We start from the raw sequence: 12,804 nt of genomic DNA, 5'->3' as shown, positions 1-12,804 counted from the left end.
ACAATCGTCACAACCATTAAACAACGTATCATTTTTTGGTATTTAATAAAATATGTAGCTTTGAGGAAAACGTCCAAAATTATATTTCTCATGATGCTCTTCGCTTCTTCTTTTTTCTGACGAAAAAAAAATCAATTATTTTTAGTTTAGTCCAACCTTTGCTTCTCTTGACCCGACCCGCGAACCATTTGACCCGTCCCTGAAAAAAATCCTGGCTTCGCCCCTGATTTGCGAGTCTTGCAAAGCCAACAGGCTAAGGCACTAGAAAGGCGAGCCTGAGATCTCTTTCTAATAGAGTGGCCACGTAGGTAAAAACCTAATTCACCGAACTGAAGCAAGCTTGTTTGTTCAAATTTCGTTGTACAAATGGCAACAATTTTATTGGTCTTGATCATGACAGCCTTGTTTTTTATTTTTCTGTTGCTTTTTCTTTGGATATGAGATATAGCGAAGTATGAAGTCAGAATCCTAGGGGATTCGACACAATAGTCAGGATTAAGGTTGGTAGGCGGCAAGTCTTCAATTCGAGCAAGTGTCTCACCAATATACAAGTTGAAACACATTGTAGCAATACCTCATATGCACATATCAAAAGAATAATAATAGAACAGAAGGATTGGATGATACTCATCTTACTCACCCAAAGGCACTGTGAATGAGGACTTTTGCAATTAACATGCTGGATGTGAATGAGGACTTTTGCAATTAACATGCTGGATTTACGTAATAATAACAATAATAACATTATGTTATTGTTATTTATTAATATGAATAATAATAACAATAGTGCCACCAAACTCTAAAGCTGTCGCACAATTTGCTTATTAAAGAAATCCCACCAGATGCCAACCAATGACTCCGAAGTTATTCGAGCCATGATTATATGGTGCGTCATTTATTCTCCTCGCATAAATAATCGTGTTTGGCTATGCTCAACCTTCTCAATGCATACTCACACACTTTCTCAAAACTCACCCTTTATAACACACACACACATATATATATATATATATATATATATATAAAGAGAGAGAGAGAGAGAGATTGACTTAAATGTTTGTCATGCACATACGGTATTTCCACAAATATCCAATTGAAGGTGGTGAAAATTTGACGCCGCAATCCATGATGATACTAATGGGTTCTGAATCCCTGGGATACTTGACATCGATGCATGAAACGTCCCTATGTATTGTTTTCTATAATAAAATATCCAAAACCTAACTTTGACTTTAGATATTTGTATATCAAGTGTGTACTGCATATACATATAATATATATTTATATATAATTCAATTATTAAACACCATATATATATATATATATGAATTGAAATATGAAGTTAGGTGCATGCATGATTCTATAGATCATTTTCACACATGTCAACTCTCCTCATGCTGAGGACAGCATATGATCACAGGACTTGGAAAGATGGAAGCGGAGAGAAGATGAGGTAAGAGATATACTGAGAGGGCAAGAGCAAGATGAAAAGGGATCCTCCACCTAGAGAATGATACCTACTCCTCCAATTTTAACATACTGTGTTGTTTCATTGAGGTCGCCATAGAATCCAATACAACTTGGAAGTGACCAGATAAAATGTAATTAGTTGGTAATCGAAACTTAACCCTTCCGCTGGAAGACCTATTTTTTTAATGCATATTGCGTACAGAATGTTATATGACAAGACACCGGAAGATGATAACTTGACCCACTCTTACGTCTCTCTTGATTCCAAACTGCTCCTTAGCAATTTCGATTTTAATCCAAAAAGGTTAAGAATCAATACAACAACCACTTTAACAATCCTAGCCCTTAAAAACCTCTCATAATTTTTTTGCTAATGATAAAACACTTAAGACTGTCGGATTACCCTCGATGTCAGATCTAGGTCCTAGTTATGACAACTTGTTCTACCGGCCGTTTTGTCATTTGTAGTACTAATAAACTCCTAAAAGTAGTTCTTCTTATACGTTTGATATCATATCACGAAGGAAATATCCCACTGACATAAAAACTAAGTTTTCCCAACATCTTATGCTCATGATCATAACCTACCGAAATCCCAAGTGGACTGCAAATAATGTGTAACGCCACCGAGCTTTGAAAAGTTTAGTCCCTAACTTGAAGTTATGAAGAATTGTATGAGACTTATAAATGAGGTCGTTAAGTGGTGGGTTGTTTCGATTCCTAGCTTTTTTTTGGGGCTGGACCCAAAGTTGGGAGTGAGTTGAGATCTGTCAGGCTCTGAACCTGATATAAAAGTGGGTCAAATCGTTACACAATGACTTAATTGTGAGTGTAACATCAAGAAGTTGTTTTCTTTCTCTTTCAAAGCAAACAAATTATCTAAGACAGCCTCATATTTTAATGCATATTTCATTTAACAAACATACGTGAGGCCATACCTTCATGTTGGACTCTCTGTCTGTCTCTCTCTCTCGCTTTTCAATTTATGGCTCATATCGCTTAGAAGCGACTGATTTAGCTTTGGCCGGAAAGATGAAGGGCACCTCCTTTCTGAGTAAGACTTGTGGGAGAAGCATCAGAGCATCGAAATCTACATTCCTTGCCCACATGGTGCAGCAGTCCTCCCCATCATGTCCAACTCCAACAAGCCACCAATTTGTGGTACTCATAAGGTTCCTTCTCAATTATCTCATCCATCCACATACTTCGATTTTACAGATTGTCTGCATGCCTTTGGTTTTACAGCATATATTCCTCTCCATTTCTTCGCTTTATTCTGTATTAAGAAGGAGAAAAGTAGACTGCCATTCTTCACCTTTGGCAGAGAGAATTTGCATAGACAGTTAGTTATCTGTCACTGCCCCCTCCCACAGTTCAAGAGCACTGCCTCCCAGATGTCTTTCAGGACCTACTGATCTTGTTCTTTCTTTCTTTACATTGAATTGCAAGGAAACCCCACAGTGACAACCAGTATAGATCACTGCTACTAAAATCAGGTTTGAACCCGCTGATTGGAGTTCAGTGGGTAAAAGATTGATCTAATACCACCTTTCCCAAATGGAAGGAGGACTCTGTTTCTATGGGGTTGGGAGGATTTCTTGAATCTTTTCGAAAACCGAATCAATTTAAAGACCAGTTTGAACTACACTGATGTAGCCTCTTGGAAGCAGCTCTGAAACCGTTAAACTTGTAAATCTATGGAATTGATTTGCAATATAAAAAATTGAATGAAGTGACTGCCGCCGCGCCGAAAGAAGGTTAAATGATTTAAATGCTGCGAACGTGGTCGAAGCGAAAACAAAATGATGGTGAACATCTGATCTGCAAATATGATCGTGTTTGATGGTAACATTACGAAAGAACCACATGTTCCCTTTGTCAGCCATGTCAACACCTATGACCTCCTTCTTTGGTAATCTAACCCTTTCATGGCTGAAGTCATCTTTTGCCCTCTTGCCTTTCCTTTTCCTATCTTTGCCTGCCCTCTGTCTTCTCTCTAAGGAGTGTAACATAGTTGATAGACACTAGTGGAGGTAGAAATTTTTTTTTATTAGGGCCACTCATTGTATAATAATTAAATATATAAAAACATTAATATATATATACATATAAAACTAAATTTGTAAGGCTGATGTAGTCAACTGCCCACACCAGCCACGGGGGGGGGGCGTAGGCCGTGGCCCACCCCATCTACTTGAAAAAAAAATTATGTTACAAAAATTGAAAAATTTTGATTAGATAATGTATTTTTTATAATCGAATTTAATTTGGTCTTATTCGAATAAGTTCGACGAAACGTTTGGCTCGCTCTTGACAAAAATCGTGGTTTCGGCCCTGAGCCACCATGTGGCTACACCACTGTTAAGCATGGATTTAGGAGCAACACACCTTTAGTTTCATTAGTATAAGTATTATTTTGAATTACAAACAGTCACATGTGCGGCAGCATTCAAATTAAAGGACACATCAAAACTCGAAAAAGAAGTGGATAGCTTTTACCAACCACATACCACCTGCCCTCTGACCCCCTACTCCTATCAGGTACGCTTTGTCCCATCAGTTATTACCACCCTCTGACCCCCTACCCCTATCAGGTACGCTTTGTCCCATCAGTTATTGGTAGCATATCTGTTGATAGTTGTTGTTAGTTGTGAGTTGATAACTGTTTGACACCCAATTTTGTTTATATTTTCATGTCATGTAGCCCCAAATGCCGAAACCAATACCAAAATATTTGTTGGACAACCAAGTGTGGCGACTGTTTGCTTTCGCACTCGAGGCTAGGTGATGTTGGAGAAAGTTATTTTTCATCACCTCTGATCTAAGTTGTGACGTCTACATTAGGGGGCCTAAACCAAGAGGATAGTTGTCAATATACATCCAATTAATGACCGGAATCCAAACTCTGTAATTTCTTTCTCTAGAATGCGAATCGGTGACTGTTGCCAAATCTTCCCCTTCCTCAGCCAATCTTTGTGCCTTCGTATGTCTTTGACTCGATCTGGCTTTGGTGGGTGCACTGCGTGGAATTGAGAATAGGTACTGGCTAGGAAAATTGGCTTTTTTTACAATAATTTCTAAAAGAATTACTTAAATATAAATCGATAAAGTTTTTCTTTTGGGTGTTGTTGTACAATCTATATGAAAATAAGAGGCTTCAAAATTGTGTGCTGTGTGTGTGCCCAGGAACTTTTGGCTAGAAGAAAACTGTCAGCCAGCTTTGATTGTACATTAGAGAACCCTACGAAGATATTCAAGCCCCAAAATTGCAAGATTGATACTCTTGATCAACTTTAGTGAGCATTAGAAATTAGAACAAAATGTGAAAGGCATCAGGTTAAAAGCTCTTAATACAGTCTCTGCATTATCATTTTGTTTGCTTAAGCTTTTCTTACAAACAACTATGTATAGTTGGAAAAACACACTCATCTTTGTTGGCAAATCTGGTCCTTTCGACTGTAGTTACAAGTGCCTGGAGTGACTCGTAGAAGTAGGGGGCGAAGGTAGGTGTGGGATTATGTGTAGGCAATTGCCCACACAAACCTTTAAAAAAATACTTATTTTTATATTGATATTTTTGAGTAATTTTCTTATTTACATATTAATGCCCCCATTATCACAAAAAACATGTACATGTATTATACGACAAAGAAGTTTTTATGTATAACACCGTAAAGTTGTATATATCCGGAAAATCTCGACAATTTTTTACAAAATTTAAAACATTTAATAAATCTTAAAAAATATAAAAAATAAAAAATCATAAAAATATGAAATAAACACGTATAGTATGCGTTTTTTCACGTTTTTTTCTAGCATTTTTTTCAAAAAGACATGTTTTTTATACGTTTTATACAGCTGAGTAAGTTTTAGCGTATTATATGTGTTTTTCCCAAACATTTCTAACTCCACCTCAGAATAGAAGGCCAGTCCCTGGTTTGATTTCAAGCTAATGGTTGCTGCCATAAAGCAAAGAGAAAAAAATGAAAAAAAAGGGGGAGGGATTTGCATTGGCTTGCTGTTCCTCACTGGATTGTGAAATTCCAAGGGTTCTACAGTTGTAGTGATATGATGTTTTGTAATTGTATGTGCAATACGTTTACCAAGGAAAAGAAAAATATTTATCCCGATAACAACTCATTCAATTGCCAACCAAAAAAGGACTAAAAAGAATATCTACTAAGGACTTTTATCCCCTAAAAGGCAACTTTTCATAAAGATCCATTAATGAAAAGCTAGGGGCCGTGGCCTTTGAGAAATTGAAAGCACATAACTCTCCAATGAGAGTCAAAGATCGCATTATCTGAAGTTAAGAGGTTGTTCTATAGAAACTAAATAACAACCATTAATGATGTTGGATGCACGGGGATATCATAACATAACTCTTTATTGAGAAATCCATGTGAGAAAGCATAATATTTTAATCGAGTGATCGAATCACCATGACAAGGAATCATAAGCTAAGAACTCATGGCTGTGATATTATTATTCATAAGGTTCAAACTCACCCTTATAGAAACTATGCTGCCGTCTCTTCCCCAACTAGCTTGCCTCTCACTTGATCCCCTTAATAAGGCCCTGGTTAATTTAATGGATGTAGCAGCCCAAGAAGGTCATACAGAACCAAGAGCTCCACTTTCTCTGTCCGTTTCTTTTATATGCAGGCAGCGACAGAGCCAGAAATTTTGAGCTGAAGGGCACTAACGAGAAAACTATCAAACCCTAAGGGGCACAACAACATATAAAGGTGTTTGGTGAAACTAAAAGGTGTGGAAAGCTTTTGTTAAATTTCTACATACACAAGTACATTGAAAGCGTCAAATGTTAATTCAAAGAAGAACAAAAAAAGAAACAAGGAATAACACCTCAACTTGTGTGAGTGATTAAAAGAAGAAAAACCACAGTCACCTTGTGTACAAAACATAAATTTCTATATAAAGAAACCCTTTTATTGGTTGCACACTGCTCTGCATACGTAAGAACCATACTTTAATAAGTTCGGCCTTCCAGTTCAAAGCATAGAGATGAATCTGTGAACAAAAATAAAAGTAAATCCGTGTAAGGAAAAAGGAAAAAGGAAGGAACAAAGAATAAGATGTCTTAAATTCAATATAACCATGGGTGTAAGCGTTTAGTTGGCATCAGTCACAGTCACATAAGCAGCTTGCTTGTTTTGACATATTTTCTTAACCCAGCCACTCTAAATGAAAGGACCTAATGCTGGTTTCAGTCATTAGGATTTTGATGTGGCCAACAACCCAAAGTTTCTACTTTACCTGGAATTAAAACGAGAGTTCACTTTTTCAGCCAGTCGTTTTTCTTTCTGTAAGTTCATCGAGGGAACTCAATTGGTCATTTGTTGTCCATATTTATGGGCATCAAATCCTGATTATCACTGATCCTGCAATCCTAACTGCTTAGTCTATGTCTCTCCTCTCTCATGATATGAAGAAATGTCTGGTATTAGCAAAAGGCGGAGAAAAAGATGACGAGATAAATGAGGCCATTAGGCTTACGAGTGATCGAGATATAATTTTTGTTCAAAAAGCTCCGAGATATAAATTTTGGTTCGGTTAACTCCTCTCCTCATTCATCGAATGCTTTGTCCTTAGTCTTTCGAGTAAAGTGTTCGGCCAAAGCAGTCCTTGAGCTGCGCCGGGCAAGCTTTTTGCAGTATAAGCTAAGTTCCAACACGACCTTTTGAGGGCGTTTGATATTGAAGACCGTGGAGCCTTTTGACCACATGTTCCAAAATCAAATATTCCAAATACACTATGTTCTTGTCCTAAAAACATGGTTTGATTATTTATAACATTCTATGGTTGATATAAGAACAACATCCGCAATCTCACTATGCTTTCTTGAATAAGAACACGGTATTCCTTGAAATATATATTCTAGGAATATGCCTTCCAAGAAACATTTTTCTTACGCATCAAATGCCCACTTTTAAAATTGGTGGGTTCGTTCCTAACCCTGCTCATGAGCATTAATTCCGAAATTGCTCAATAGATCATGTAAGATTCATCTTTACCGAGATGGACCACTCAGTTTCCAGAAATCTTGTAAAAAATCAACCAAATTCTTGGCAAAAAGTTTGTTCATTCTAAGACCCCTGCTGCATCAGAAACCACAATGCAATTTGGGATAGTAAATTTCACTTCCCTTCATCTCCAAAAAGCTAAAGCCCTCTAAACAGAACAAATAATCAACATAAATGAAATTTTCAAAAAGATACATTATTCTTAACAATAACAGATAAAGAAACCCTTGACAGATTTGTGCATGATTACATAATATTACACATAAAAAATGAAGATATGAAAAACTTATTTCTCAAGAACGAACATAACCACTCAATCGATTGATGCAAACCACAGACAGATAAAAAAGAATCATTCAGCAACAGCAACATCCTTTTTCAAGACCAGTTTCCCAGCCTCGTCCTTGTCAAAGAGCCTTTGGGCAAGTTCTTCCCAGTTGATTCTTCCTTCGGGCTTGGACTGGACTATAGCACCAGCATCTGCCACAGCCTCTTCTGATGAGGTCACAGCATGAGGAACATTCAAACTGACAGCCCGTTCGAGTGCATCCTTGTGTTCTTCCTGAATAGTCTGTTGCCTTGTCATTGTTTTCTTTGCTGGAGCGGCTGTGATGGCAAGGCCTTCCTTCATCATCTAAAACGAAATTTTGAAAGACATCTTAATGAGCATGAACTTCGGACATAAATGGTTAGCAGAAAAATATCGTCTCTCCTTTCAAGGAGGCCCTACTTCAACAAAACTCTTGGAGTTTGCTTAATAAAAGCGCAATATATTGCAATCCCTTAATTCTGGCACATTGGAAGTTGCACAATGAGATTGGTGTTACATGTTCCGATGTTGACCCATGTTGAATAACAAAGATGGACACAGAGTGGAGCTATGGATGATTTTTCAACCCCCTATAAAGGTCTTTCTCCATCTCTCTTTGCAATGAACTCAACATGTCATTGTGGAGTTCGCTAGCGAAACTGAAAAAAGGAGATCGAGAATAACATGTCCAGATCACTTTTCACTTACATCTAGAGCCTTTTGAGCCTCCTTTTCGATCCATATAATTCCATGGTCTGATGTGGCATTGCAGGAAAGCACAATATGCTCAAACCTTCCATCAACAGGAATAGCAGTCCTTACTTCAGGAGGAAACCTTCCACATCTGAAAGAGATTGTAACCAACATTAATGCTCTAACATTATCTAATATATAACCAATTTAAACCAGATTGAGACAAGCAAAACTTCCTGGCTAGCTTAATTTTCCTTCTTACAGGTTGCTAGTTTGGTAACAGATCGTAGCTACCAGCCATCCTAAGCAATTAAATATAAGTTGATAACCTATAAAGCAAGGCAGAATAAGGGTACGAGTCATAAATAAGCATCCGTGTTTGAGAGAACTGATATCATAACAATGAGTAATGCCCTCCTTTAGGCAATTCTGAATAATAAATTTTTGGTGATTAGCCAGATATTCATAGGACAAGAAACTCAAACACGTTTAGTATAGAGAGGAAAAGATCCACTACAAATTTACTTTTTAACCAATGACAGGTTGCTAGAATGACAGGAACTTGTAGATGTGGATACCCGCCTGCCATGCTCAACCAGTTATAACCTTGTGGTGCCATGGAGAAATTAGTTACCTCATCCCTGTAATAGAGCAGAAGAAAACAAACCCAGATTTGTCTTGAATGCCTATTATCAGCTTTCTAGTGAAGTTTAAGCTCAAGTACCAAAAGACCTAGGAAATATAAGACCATACTGTCCTCACTAATACACGAATGGTGGATAGACCAGTCTAATTTAATTTCACAAGCTAACAATTCACCAGGGCTTCTTGCAGGAATGAATGTTTTCAGGTAGATAGTTTAAGTTACAAATTTTAGAAGCATAAAACATGATTAAAACATATTGATGCTGAACATCAACGTTGACCAGCATCTTACATGCTGATGCTGACTGATTATTAAAATGTGTTCCAGGTGATCAGTTACCAGAGTCTCAATGGATGATACTGAATTACCACGAATTTTGATCAGGAAAGCTTGAATATGCAGCACAAATATTTACAAAGGGCACTGTATTGCTGTTCTAGACTTCTAGCAACTCACCTCATCGGTGGCCCTCTAAAGAAAATCCTTGTCCATGTCATATTTGTTATCATTAACATGGAAATAGAACATTTCTTTGAATGAAGTGACTAAATCCAACATGCTGGAGGTGTCTCACTGCTAACTCCTATATGCAGGCAAAACCAATATATTGGACTGGAAGATGTGAACAAAAGGCAAGCACATGCAGTAAGCTCCAAAAATGTAGGAAACTAACACATCAGTTTTCCATGAAACATAAACATAAAAATAACCAAACAAACTTCTCAAGCAGAATCATTAGGAATAATATAGAAGACACAAATTCGGAAAAAATTGTGATGTAATTTGAAAAATATTATTAGGAACCTGTACACTATGAATGCTTTAAAACAGATGCCCGATACCTGCAGCATTTTCTCTCAACAATATGATACATCCTTCCAGGAGCATAGAGCCTTCTTGGATCCCTAAGCTTTCTCCCTTCTGGAATGCAGGTGTCTCTCAAGCAAACAAGAAACAACAGGCAGGGAAGACTGTGCAAAAGAACTAATCTGGGTCAAATTAGCATAGCCTAGAATTTAACCGTAAGGGAGACTGTATCTTGTTAGAATGAATCGATGGAAACAACTTTATTTTTTCAAAAGCATTTGTGCATGGACAATGATCTACAAGAAATATCTAAATGAAATGAGATGAAAGTAAAACCGAAGAGCAGCTGCAGTTCATTTGCTTACCAAAATATTGATTTAAAAATGTCTTCCAAGGGAGTAGCTGTCCTTGGCAAGAAGTCATCCTGCATACATCAAGGCGTTATCATAAATTTCCGTACATGTGAATGCTGTAGTCCGCATAAATAAAAATAAATTAGCAGCTGAAACTGAGTATCATGTTTCTTTTCGCTCCTGGTGCCTGGTCTTCCTCTGTACCATTGTATGATTATACTAAAGAGATCTGAGGAGTACCATGGTTGCTGCCACTTGTTACCGCTAGGATTGATAAACTAATAGAAACATCTAATTTCTACAACGAGACGAAAACTCAAGAAAAGTTGCAAAATCTAATGTTCAGATGACAAGAACTTGGGTAACTTCTGTGACATGGGTAAAAAGATGGACGTGCCACAGCTGAAGACCTATTCATGCCTTCAGGTAATAGCATCAGCTGTCAAAGCCCGTATCAACTGATCAAGTAGATCTCCGTTAACGTCAAGTCACCCATAAGCACCTCCATTAAAAGAAAAACAAGTTTTACTCGCATTCATACACATGCCATGTAAATTGACCACACTTCACTCAATCAATTGCATATCATTATCGCCAGAAACATGGAAAAAGAAAAGGCACCAAACAATTGATCAACAAAATCACCCGAGTTTGTAAACAAATTCCATCTCTATTAACCTTTCTGCTCAATTAGCAGCTCATACTCCAAAATTTAACTCAAACGAAGCTCAATTAAGCAGGAAAGGAAGCCTTTACGCATCAAAAGTGGCGCGAAAATAGAAAATTTTCCTGGAGGAGCAAACATGGGAAGGGAATTGCCCAGCGATTACCTGCAGGATGACGGAATGGATCACGTCTGCGTACTTGACCGCGAGGTTGAGCGACATGCACCGCGCCGGCGCGATTGCGTAGCATCGGATCCTCTCCCGCGGGATTCCGCTGAAACGGTGGCGGTGATTGACAACGACCACCGTGAGGAGCGCCGCGACACCGGAGCCGAGGGAGTGGCCGGCGAACGTGAGGGTGTACCCGGGATGCTCTGAGATGAGGCGCTCGAGAGTGGGCCCTTCCTGGTTAAGGAGCCAGAACGCGGACTTGAGGAGGCCGTGGTGGACGAAGCCGCCATCGAACATCTGCTTGCCGAGCCGGTTGTCGAGAAGGACCTTGTAGTCGCTCTCGTTGGCGAGGTTGAGGCCGCGGATGGCGAGCAGGATGTCGCGAGATTCGTGGTCGGCATAGATGAGGTAGGGAGGGGCGCAGCCGCCGGTGGACTCGTAGCCGGCGCGCTTGACCACCCAGGCGGGATTCATGCGGTAGGCGGATGCGGGAAGGACGCGGGGGTTGGCGAGGTCGTCCTCGTAGATGGCGAGGATGGCGCGGCAGACGCGGGGAATGGGCTCGAACTCCTCCGGAGTGGCGAACGGCCACGTCTCGCTGTCATCGCCACCAACGTACCTGCAGCGCTTCCAGACCCAGCGGGAACACCCCAGGCAGACGGCGCACTCCACCAGGCAGCACGGCGACGACATATCGGATCACCGGCCAATCGAAGCCCAAACGAACAAGAAAGCGCAAGAGCCGATGAAGAAGCGCAAATTGGCACCTGTTTAGGTGGAAGATGGTTTGTGGGCATCTTCTGGAAACCCATTCTTTCTCGTTTTGCTTTTGTTTGTTCTCACTAAAAAGTAATGTGGGGAACAGTGGTGGTGGCGGAAGAGGATGGAATAGAACCCTCGCCCCTTGGAATAGAACTCTCTCCTTGTTTTCACATTTTCCCCTTAATTTTTTAAGCGAAAGGGCCAGGAGACGGAGAGAGAAGAGATTTAACCATCATCGACGTTTTGCCCCCTAACCTTTGATCTGGGAAGGAAGGGTGAGTAAACTGGAAGGAGATGGAATTCGGAAAGGCTTCTATAGTGATGGGTGGCGCCAACTGAGTCCCCTGGTTTCTCCAATCGATGACGCCGGGAATCTAGACAGAGCATCAACGACGATCTTGAATATGTTGTAACCAAGGCTCTAGTGTAAATCTTTTTACAAGGGTTCCCTTTATTCGTCCCCTGAATTGAGAACTGTTCAGTGTTCAGGTACCCCACCCACGTGGTGCATGTGATCTCGTCCATGTGGGGGTTTGGCCGAGCTAGTCGGCTACGTTGTCAATGGGGCACCATTCCATCGAGTTGAATGTTCTCTTTTAGGAATGATTGAAAAGATAAACATAAAAGGTATAGCATAATGTTAGTTTGATTCTCATGCATGTCACATTTATGTATTGTACTAACTGATGTTATGTAATAACATTTTCATCAAATAGCACTAAACTTTGAGAGGAAAACCTCATCTTCTTCCCTTTCTATTAGGGGCCCTATGTTTGTTTTGAGATTGGATGATCTTACAACCCGAATACCTTTCATCTCCAATGTTTTGGCATACATGCTACCTTTTGTAGTCTAAAAAGATTAGCCTTGAATTCGAATTGAGG

The 12,804-nt window shown here is 39.4% G+C and overlaps 1 protein-coding gene across 1 annotated transcript; it reads right to left on the bottom strand.

The window, feature by feature from the left end:
- Positions 1 to 7,662: 7,662 nt before the first annotated feature.
- On the bottom strand, positions 7,663 to 12,339 carry LOC116259295 (uncharacterized). Its single transcript, XM_031637034.2, has 5 exons — positions 11,153 to 12,339; positions 10,335 to 10,393; positions 10,005 to 10,133; positions 8,532 to 8,667; positions 7,663 to 8,147 (listed from the first exon to the last, which is right to left on the bottom strand). Exons 1-5 carry the CDS (start codon positions 11,849 to 11,851, stop codon positions 7,866 to 7,868), a joined length of 1,305 nt encoding a protein of 434 aa, XP_031492894.1. The 5' UTR covers positions 11,852 to 12,339; the 3' UTR covers positions 7,663 to 7,865.
- Positions 12,340 to 12,804: the final 465 nt, after the last annotated feature.

This window comes from Nymphaea colorata, chromosome 8, assembly GCF_008831285.2.
Source record: "Nymphaea colorata isolate Beijing-Zhang1983 chromosome 8, ASM883128v2, whole genome shotgun sequence".
NCBI lineage: Eukaryota > Viridiplantae > Streptophyta > Magnoliopsida > Nymphaeales > Nymphaeaceae > Nymphaea > Nymphaea colorata.
This window is presented reverse-complemented; position numbering and strand designations above follow the sequence as displayed.

Bases quoted from the DNA above. Each gene is read 5' to 3' on its own strand.
- LOC116259295 (XM_031637034.2), bottom strand. From the start codon at position 11,851: ATGTCGTCGCCGTGCTGCCTGGTGGAGTGCGCCGTCTGCCTGGGGTGT. The intron at 10,134-10,334 runs GTAAGCAAATGA...TCTTTTGCACAG, and splicing joins ATTTTTAAATCAATATTTTG to TCTTCCCTGCCTGTTGTTTC. The intron at 8,668-10,004 runs GTATCGGGCATC...AATCTCTTTCAG, and splicing joins GTTGAGAGAAAATGCTGCAG to ATGTGGAAGGTTTCCTCCTG.